At 39.6% G+C, this 10,651-nt stretch overlaps 1 protein-coding gene across 1 annotated transcript in view; it reads left to right on the top strand.

Annotated features, from left to right (window-relative positions):
* The window catches only part of Dpyd (dihydropyrimidine dehydrogenase), a gene marked incomplete at its 5' end in the record, with an annotated part of 793,723 nt that overhangs the window by 511,473 nt on the left and 271,599 nt on the right, over nt 1-10,651 (top strand). Inside the window, one exon of the mRNA XM_005389092.1 lies at nt 2,907-2,990. Coding sequence (XP_005389149.1) covers nt 2,907-2,990 — 84 coding nt within the window. The remainder of the gene's footprint in view (nt 1-2,906; nt 2,991-10,651) is intronic.

Below are 10,651 nucleotides of genomic sequence, written 5' to 3'. Positions count from 1 at the left end.
GATAGATGATAGATAGATAGATGTATTTGGTTACACTTAGTACTAACTTCATTGCAGGCATTGTTCCACATTATTTATATTTATTAAATTTGTAAATGTTACAACAGCATAACATTGTTTTCCAGCTTTTTGGAGGTGAAGAAACTAAGGCAAAAAATAGTTAGGTACTGTTCTCAAGTTCAAATGGCATGCATGTGGTGAAGGTGGAATTCAAACCCATGAAATCTGGCTCCAGCAGCTATTGCAAGAGACATACACACTGTTTCTATAGATGGCCGATAAATAAGTGAGCATTTCCTCTACACTGCCTTCACGATTTTACCATTATTCAATGAGGTAGAATAAATTTTAAGCTAAGTGACCAAACTAAAAAGCTTGTGACTAACATGCCACAGAATGTTTGTCCAGTTTCAGTTAATTTAACACTCATGCTAATTTGGCAATTCAGACTTTCTGAATAGTTACAGTTGCCTGGAAATGGAGTTAACTGGCTTTTAAAGTAGAGTACATCCTGCCAGGAGTATCGAGGCCTAGAGAGCGTTCCCGTTCTCTTGGTGTTACCGTGAGCCCACTGTATCACTGTGTGAGGTTTAGGTGCTAATTTCAAAATTCTTTGCAGATGTAGCTGGTCGGTATGCATTGGTATGTATATACAATAGGGAGACAATTTTAATAATTATTCCCTAATAGTACTTTATGTTGGGCAGATGGTTTTAAACTATTTTAATTTTTACTTTAATTTTAGAGGCCATGAGGGTGTCCAACTGCTATGTTTTTCTTAAACATTGTAACAATCCCAAACGTGGAGTCCGGGATTTCGAATAAGTTGCAGTAGTGAGTAAGAATGAAAGCTTCAGATCCAAAACGCTTTGATTCATCAGCTAGTTCCAAGTCATAGGGTTGTAGAACATTGATAAATACCTTGTACTTTTAATACCTTGTTTTATCGTTGTAAAATAGGACCAATGATATATCCTACCTACTAGAACTATTTTGAGGACAAAGCAACTAAAACATACAGAGTACCTAGAAAGTATCCTAGCATAGGTTTAAGTAATCGTTCAATGCTCACTATGATTATGTACTATGGTAACTATTTATAAATTGTATAAAAATTTTAAATTATACATTGTTAGAGAAATATGCATAATGTAATTATACATACAGAGGCCACCTACATTTTATCAAATCCTCATTCTTGTTGAATTGATTTGCTGCTAATTGTTTCATTTGCAGCTAACTAATAAATCTAGAGGATTTCTGAAACACGTAAAATGACTGAATATAATTTTAAAAATGAAGTATTGCATAGAACTCCAATGTATGCTCTCAGTTAAGCTGGCAGTTTCCACATGACTTGATTTTGAGACCAGTCGTATTATTTCAGGTCACACTTGTAGAAGACAAGGATGGTTAGCCGACTTGTCCACAGCACCCCAATTCCTCAGCAACAGACCTAGGATTAGAAGTCAGAGTTCATCAGGCTGCGCGTCACCCACACTCACTACCAAGCCAGGAGGAAGAAAGTGGCAGGATTTAAAGTAATCTTCAAATAAAATGAAGCATTTTAAAATTGCATTAGAATATCAAAAAGCCCTTATGAGGCCGTGCTAGAAAATAGGCTGGGATGACTGATCGGATTTTCACAAATGTGCAGAAGAAAAAGCGGCTCAGTAATGAATGAACAAAAGCAGGAAAGGAGACTCAAACATAGCTAACTGGTATTCTCAAGATTGTTGAGATCCTACTCAAAATTTGTAAAGCAGAGGAAGAATTGGGCAACATTTTTAAACAATTAGGAGAAAAAGAGAAACTTTGAAGAAGCACTTTTTGGCCAAAAGAAAGGTCTAGTAGGTATACTTAAAAAATGGTGAATTTTTAATGTTCTGCATGAGTCAATGGACATGTTATAATAATATTATTGAAAATTATTTCAAGCTTTTAGTTGCCCTTACTTGAAATTGTGGCATTGGAGAAATTCTAGAAGAATGACGAAAGAATGCAAAACTTGAATTTAATTATTGCCACATTCTTCCAAGTACTATATTAAACCTAAAAAGCACTTTGTTTATTTTTCAAGTTTGTACATAAGGCTTTCCAAGAATTCTAATATTCTCAAAATACTGTGAACTCTTTTGTTCTTTTTAACACGACTCATGTTTACTAATGAATTCATGATTTGAACAAGAAAGATTCTTGTTTAGGTATTAAAGTCAGACAAAACTCTCAGTGAGTCATGTTTCTGAGTATGGACTGTTTTTAAACATGATAAAAATTAATTTCAGTTAAAAGCATTTTTAATTTACTCTCTCATTCTAGCTGGACGGCTACATTTGTTGTTGCATGTCTATTCTCCATATCAGTTATGACGAATTAGTAAGATTTGTTTCTATAAAAATAGAATCTGTTTAAGAAAAATAAACGTGTGTCCAATAGATCGAGTTAAAATCGCGACTGTGTCACCTAACACTGAGGCTGACCGTTTCTCCTCTTAGGCGTCTGATCTCCTAGCTGTATAATAAGCAGAATGATAGAGGGATTATGAGAGTGAGAGATAACAAATATTAAGCATTGGGCTGGGGATTCAGCTCAGCGGCAAAAAGCGCCTGCCTGGCAAGCGCAAGGTCGTGAGTTAGGTTCCCGGTACCGGAGAAAAACCAAAAAAAACAAAAAACAAATATTAAGCATAGAGGACAATGAACAGCACCTTTTAAGCATTCAATAAATATTTTGTTTTTATACATACCTTAATTTGATAAAGTTAAAATATACCCCACAGATAGCTGTGATATGGACAACATGACCATTAAAATTTGACAAATATGACCACAGTTATCAATGGCAAAACCGTATTGATATACAAATAAAGCTTTGCCTTTTCTTCATTTTCCTTCTCTGTCCTAAAGGCTTCCGGAGCAGATGCCCTGGAGTTAAATTTGTCCTGTCCACACGGCATGGGGGAAAGAGGAATGGGCCTGGCTTGTGGGCAGGTAAGGACCTCGCCAGCGCCACTGTGTATGTCAGGGGAACGTACGTCCCCGCGTGGATCATTACTGTGCTCTAGGCGAGAAGATGCCTGGGTCAGAGGACTGCCTGGAGACTTCGGGTCTGCATTGTTTAAGTATTCAGTGCTCAAAACGTGGAAAATGAGGGATGCTGAAATTATAGCAACTGGTTAGTTTTATCAAGAAAAATATCACATTGTGTGCTTGACAGGAGGTAATATCATAACAAATAGTTTTTAAAAGTGCTGAAGGAGAATTAGCTGATTTCAAATGCAATGTTCTTTATTCATTCCTGATGCTGATCCAGTTTCCCTAGGGCGATATACTGTACAAAATGCATTGTTCCTAGTGATTTTGTAGTAAATGGGGCACAGCACAAATTGCCTTTTACATTTTTTAGCATATGATCATTATTTCCTAACTGTGCTTGGGGAGCTACAAAAAGACTTTGATGCTATTTTTATTTTGGGGTACAATAAATGAAATCTTCATGCTAAAATACTTGCAAAAATTTAGTAAGTATAATGTGAATTAATGTGTTAATATAGAGAAAACGTTGCATCTTTACGTAACTAAATACAATGTTGTATGTTAAAGAATAGTGTAAAATCTTACTTTAAAAAGGTGGGTGTTTTGAATCTAATTTCATCTTCAAGCCCAGAGGGACATGGTATGCATTGAATAATGTGAAATCTTTTAATTTCTGATAGATCTTCAGTTCCTAGACCGCTTACATCCGTGTTCAGATTTGCCCAGAGATTTGTACACCGTAGGTGCTCAACTTCTTTCTCTATCTAAAGTGACTGAATGTATTTGAGTTAAACTGAGAGGCCCTTCATGTTGCAGGGCAAAAATTTGTGCTTATTCAAATGAAAGTGGTTAAGGGCTGGAGATACAGCTCAGTGGCACAAGCACCTGCCTGGCAAATGAACGTGGTCTCCTGTTTTCATATTAGCATTCAAAAAGGTTTTTTAACACACTTGGTAAATATTTAATTAGCATGCAGAATAGATTTGTGACCTAAGAAGAACTCACCCTTACGAGCCAGCAGGAGACGTCATTCTTACTGGACAAGAGGCGCAGTATTTTTCAGGTGTGTCTCCTGTCCCTTTTGTAGGAGGTCGCGGGGCAGGTCAGTCAGTACAGCAGTAGAACCGTAACTCAGAATGAGCAGGTAGGGGCGAAGCAGAATTACGTCTGTGTCACGTCATGACAGTAGTCAGAAGCTCAGTAAGGAAGACTCACTCCAAGGAGGGTGCTGCTGGCACGCTCTGCCCACCTTTGGAAAAGGTTGTCCCTTTCACAGTCCCCGCCTAGAATCTGGCTAATTCCCACCCACATGCATAAAAACCGCTATGGAGAATGCGAATCTGTTGACTCGTTGGTTAAGGAAGCATGCATTCTAATATTTATCTTTTGCCACACATGTAATCATACGGAGAACACTGCCTGAGTCGCGGCTCAGTTAATCTTTAGGCTCTGCTCTCTGAGTGCACCCAGACCCAGGCCGCCGTGAAGTGTCCGAGGCGCGGCCGCTCTCCGGAGCCGCTAGCCGTGTACACTTACCAGCCCCTGTGACAGTAAGAGTGCCGCATCTAGACTCCTCTTGTCGGACACAGCGTTAAGATTTCTCAGTCTCTTGGACAACACCTGCTTTCCAAGCCGTGCTGTCCTGGCTGCGGCAGACTTGGGAACCCTTCCATTTCACTGATTTGTTGTACTCCCTTCAAAACCAAAAATAATTCTCCTTTAGCCAAGTTTAGCAATTGTCGTTGAATCATCTTCTCTTGTAATTACATAATTGAAAAATAAGTCAATTTTGATCATTTTTGTTCCAGTATGTTTTAAGTGATTGCTAGGCCTCAGGATATATAAGTGTTCAGTATTTTAAATGAAAGAAAGGATATTCGTGCTTTTTCAGAAAATGGTGTATTTAACTGACTTTCTGAAGTGGGCACAACCACTGTCTGGTGTGTACTTGCCTTTATCTCTACCTGCCTTCATGTTCTGCACGTCCTGTGCTCTGTACTTCTGCTCCCCCTGAGTTCCCAAGTCTTGAACACTTGCAGTAGGTGCGGTGAGGAAAGTGCTCAGTGCTGGGGGGCTGAGGGGCCATTCCGAGTGGGTGTGCCTTCCATTTGTCAGATACTTCTGTGTGCCGAGCGTGGAGCTCTCTGCCCCCGCAGAGCCTGCCAAACGCTTAGTGCAGGAATAAGACACTGGCATTAGCTCATGCACCTACCAGAGGCGGTACATTTTCTGGAAGAGATATTTTCTTCTCTAAACACTTGTTTTTTCCTCTTTCACCTTATTTTTCTTACAAATATTTAATAAGTGAAGAAATCTGCCTTTGTACCTAAGAGATTTTGCCTGTATATAATCAGCATAAATGATATCTGTATACAATAAACGATTGAAATTGTAAAATTTATCAACAGGAAAAACTATCTGAGTGACATATAAAGGTCACACTTACTTATGAAATCTGCTGAGATAAAGGAAATGTAGAACTGACCTTAATAATTTGAAATGCGTGTTTTCTACAAAGTGAAACTTCATAAAAAATCTTAAATACTTCAGCGGTGCTAAGTGTTTAAGTGTAGTCTTATTTTATATTTCTTCCATCAATTGTCTATATCACCTTGATCAAAACACTTACCCTCCTGAAGTATGCATTTCCTTATCTGAAAAATTAGAGTTTTTACAAGATGATCTTTAAATCCCCTTCCAGGTTTTAATACCCTGTGAATGTTAACATAACAGGTAACTGGCTGCATTGCTGTACTGTAACGAGCAAACTCATATTATGTTGCTCTTTTCAAAAACCCTTTAACTTTTCTCTACCCTACATAAAGTCAGTGTTTTACAGTAATACCTGTTATCTGTGGGGGATGCATTTCAAGACCCCTACTGGGTACCTGAAACCAATATGGTTTTTATACATGTATGCCTCTGATAAAGGTTGACTTACACACTAGGTGCCATAACAGATCAACAACCCCTAATAATGCAGTAGAACAACTATAACAGTATGCTGTGATAATAATTATTTAAAGCTTATGGCTTATGACATAGTCCTAGAGCCTTTCATGTAATCACAGTTTTTTTGAATCATGGTTGGCTGTCAGTAACGAAAACTACAAAAGGTGAAATCGTGGGCTGAGAATGTGGCTCAGTGGCAGAACTTTTGCCTTGCACGCACGGGGCCCTTGGTTTGATCCCTAGCACCATACAAAAAAAGAAAAAGTGAAATCACACCATAAAGGAGGATTGTTGTCTTTATGTGACTTCTAACTATTTCTGTACCAATTGATGCTGCTCACTTTTTAATATATATTTTTCCTTCTGTGAGTCAATATCTAAGTAGCAGTTATTTTTTAAAAGGCTATAATTAGTTAAACAATGATCTGCTGCTTAAGATGACTAAACTAAAACCCTTGGTTCTTTCTACATGAGCCTACTCTTCACTTTTATTTAATGGTACCCTGATATCCCTGAAACCCAGGTAAAGGTAAAAATGTTTTGGTTGTGTTTGCTTCGGAGTCAAAGTTATAGTAAAAGTGAGAAAAATACTCCTCCTCGTCCTTCTCACAGTCATCTCAAGTGGGTTGTTTTCATCCCAAATCCCACAGCTTGCAGCACAAAACCCCTGTGTTTCCCGGGTCAGAAACCTGGCCAGTGGCCACGGCAGCCTACGAGCTAATTAGCACGTTAGGCTGATTATAAGGAGAGCACCTAGAATAGTTCTCAGTAACAGGCATTACAATAGCAGCATTAAATACGATTACTATTCCCCGAAAATTACGTGCACAGCCAATTCAACTCTGATGTCTTTTGTCGTGCTCAATTCCTGTTTTTCTAAATGTATAAAAACTTATGCAAACCTGAACCTACTATTTAAACTCTGTCTTCTGGGGATAAGAAACTGTTAGGGCTTTGTCTAGATGTTCCCCTAATGCCTCATGTGGTCACAGGTGGGGTTTTTTGCAGAAGTGGCTGGATCTACAGTCTGTGATGCTAGGCTTAATTGTGGGTGATTACGAAACTAGTCCACGATAGATTTGGCGCGTGTCCTAAGCCCAGCAGCCTAGGCAGAATTTAAAAGGGGCACAAAGAAGCGCTAAGGTCCCTTGGACTTGCTGCTTGCTGCCTTCTGCGGGCTCTGCTTTGCCACAGACTGCTTCTCCTCTGCGGCGCCCCTCTGCCATGCCACCCTGCCTTGGAGCCAGCGTAGCCTGAAGCCCCATGATCTGTGAGCCACGTAACCCTTCCTGCCTTAACTGTGGGCGTCAGGCGTTGCGTCTCAGCAGTGAGAGCAGTACCTGAGCCGGGTGCTTCCTTCGTTGCCTACATGAGGGTTACGCGAATTCATTTCCTGTAACAGCGTATTACTTTGTAAGTACAGTTGAGCTCAATGAAATCTATTTTAGAAAAACACCCCAAATGGCACCTTTTGGATGTCTTTGCCGCGTACTGTTTTGAGTGAGTAATCTCTTTCATCTTTTTAAAATTCTACTAAAGTGTTTCACTTTTTAAAGAATATTTCCTGAATTATTCTTCCTATAAGGGGTTTACTTCCTTTCCCTGAGATGATGATGTGGCCTGGAGAAGTACAGATTCCTAGAACTGACAGGAGCCTTAAACGCTTTCCTGTTCACCCACTATGTTCCGGATAAAAGTTGGGGATGGGCTGTGCCTGAGCTGCCTTCACCCACAGTAATGAACTCGCTAGGCCCGTAGCTTTGCTGCCTTTATCACTGACTCTGCCTGGGGCTCTCCCCGGTATTCCCCACTGTGTTATTTGGGTGTATCCTGTATCTAAATCTTCACTGAAATGGAAAGTTCAGCACAATGCCTTGTGTACGCCTGCCCCTGGACCTTATGACATACCTGAGTTGCAATTTGCTTTCCTGTCACTGAGAGACAGTACCCAGCACCCACAGTTTAAAGGAGGGAAGGTGTAATTTAGTTCACAGTTTGGAGGTTATTCAGCCCACAGCTGAGTAAAGTTGCTTAGACATGAAGGCTGGAGAGCAGACCAAGGAAATGGAGCCACAGCAGAGGATCAAGGAACCAGGTGTAGACCCCAAACGACACCTCTGTGACCCACCTGGACACCCCCAGGTGTGTGTTGCACCAGCCCCTAGGGTAGATCCAAAGCTGATCAAGAGAAAACTCCACCCTAACTGTCACCTGTTACTCCTTCTCGGAATTCATACCCTTTAATGGAAATTATCAACATGCACCAACTAAAAGTATTCACATGTCTACTTTAAATGACATCTGGCTCATGAATTGAATTCATCTTATCAATCAACCAAAGTACCAAGGAAAGAGGAATGTGTGTGTGTGTATGTGTGTGTGTGTGTGTGTGTGTGTATATATATATACATATATATATATGTATATGGCATTCACCACTGGAAACTACATCCAAATTCTAAATTGTTAGCAAAAATTTGAATTTCTTTCCCTAATTCTTTTAAGAAGCTACAATGATGTGAGTCCCCTGTCCTTTGTGAAATTCTCATTGTTCAGTGGATCACATGCCTTTATTGTAAGTACAATTGCTAGAATTAGTTTGATAGATATTTCTTGGATGGAAAGTTCCAGCATGATAGCATTAAACAGGTGGAGGACTGCGCTGGCTTCTCAAGCAAAGCAGAGCCTGACGAAAGATGGCGAGGCCTGAGTTTTGATTTCTGTTTCGTGTGGTGACCTCGTAGGTCCCTTCATATAGTTTAAAATTCTAAACTCTGGACTGCTCGACCTGACCTCAACATTAGTTTTGTCATCATGAACACATTCATTGTTGTGCTTCCATGATCATTTAGCTAAGCGAGAAGGAAAAGCTTTAAAAGTGCTCTATCTTAAAATGTTCAGGATCTTAAATGATTATTACTCCGAATCAGATCACCCAAAGGGATACTCTGATGTTTCCTACATGATGTTTTCTGTGTCCAAGCTTAATTTGCACAGACTGTATGTTTATTAAAAAAATTACAAAGGAGAAAGAGAGAGGCTTTGTTTCTGTTTCAGCATGCCAACACGTCTTCATGAGATATTAACTGCAGATTATTACTCCTACCCTTGCCAGAGCACAGGCGCCTGTCAGAGAATCCAAAACTAAGTGTGAGGATGCTGTTGCCCCAGATGTGCTAGAGTGTCCCCTGGGAAATAAAGCCTTCCCCCAGCAGCTGGGCTAGCAGACATTCCATCCCATACCCAGTGATTGTCCAGGGAGCGATGACCACAGCCTGCTTGAATCAGGTCCCTGTTAGCTATCTGAAGAGGGGACAATATAAAGATACCTCTTTTAAAGCCAAATGAGCTGGCAGGTTATAGCATTTATTATCTTTTTAAGACAGTTGGAACTCGGGAACTCAGGTGTTTGAAAAATCCCAAAGATTAGAGAAAAAATGTAAGAGCCCCACCAGGAGTAAAATACAGCAGATTGGAGTCACAGTGTCCTCTCCGACCTTTCCTGGGAGATCTCAGGTAAAGGTCACTTTGAGCTTGATTTACTCTTAAATACTGGGCGTGTATCAGGTGAGACCTTTTCTGCTTCAGCTTTTCAATTGTTCTCATTTCTTCGGACTCTGGGCCTGGTACGACATGCATGTGGGGAGTGCCACACCGCCAAGCATTGATGGTTAGTGATGCTCCAGGCAGCGTGGGTGTATGGAGGTCTGGGCTGGAGCGTTGAAATTCGAGCTCTGCATGTTGACTAGGTAAACGTGGAATCAGCTAGGTTGGCCTCAGAGGGTTGAGTCCTGGAGACACCGCAGTCACAGGCTGGGAAATCAGTGTAGTGGAAGATGCACAGTTCCCTGATGAAACCTGGGAAATGGCTGCATGGTTTAAGCTCTGCAAAGTGACTGAAATCCAATGTTAGCCGTTTACACTGGGCTAATTCGGTTCTCTTTTATTGTCCTGCTGTCATTATGTCTGAAGTGCTTTAAGATAAATTATCTACTTGTTTATGAGAAAAGTATCTGGAATCAAAAAGAAATGTCTGCTTAATACTATGTTATATTGCCTAGCTTTTTCTTTGATTTTAATTCTCAGCCATTTTAATAGACATGGTTGCTTACATAAGTAGATAACGACAGGAGATCTGTAAGAAGCATTTCTATGACTGCCAATATTTTGCCTAAAGCCGATTTTCTACAAGTCTTTCAATTTTTGTCATTAATGTTAGTTAATGATATAAAAATGTTTGCATCTTCTAAAAATTATATATTTTCCAAAAGAAGCGACATCATTAAGTCTACCTAAAGTAGTCATGTAGGTCAGGCTGTATTAATGCTTCTGTGAAGCCAACAGAAGGTATAGTATGGCCATATGAAACATGATGTATAGTCATAAATAGGCATGTTTCCTGATGAATACATATAGGAAAAGACTCAATGTATATTTTAATTTAATGTGGCTTTATCATACTCAACATTTGTTTTATTCCAGAAATAAGCAGCAAAAGCATTTAAAAAATACTTTCAAAAATACTTCCTAAGTAGTAGTTGTTAATATCATAATGAGCTTAAGAAGTATAACAGAGTTTTTATAAGACTTAAAATATGACTATAGCATAATGAACTAAAATGTCATTGGCCTTAGTATATGTGGGAGAGAGAGAGAGAGAGAGA

Source organism: Chinchilla lanigera, unplaced genomic scaffold (genome assembly GCF_000276665.1).
Source record: "Chinchilla lanigera isolate Chin_1 unplaced genomic scaffold, ChiLan1.0 scaffold00034, whole genome shotgun sequence".
In the NCBI taxonomy this organism is placed as follows: domain Eukaryota; kingdom Metazoa; phylum Chordata; class Mammalia; order Rodentia; family Chinchillidae; genus Chinchilla; species Chinchilla lanigera.
This window is presented reverse-complemented; position numbering and strand designations above follow the sequence as displayed.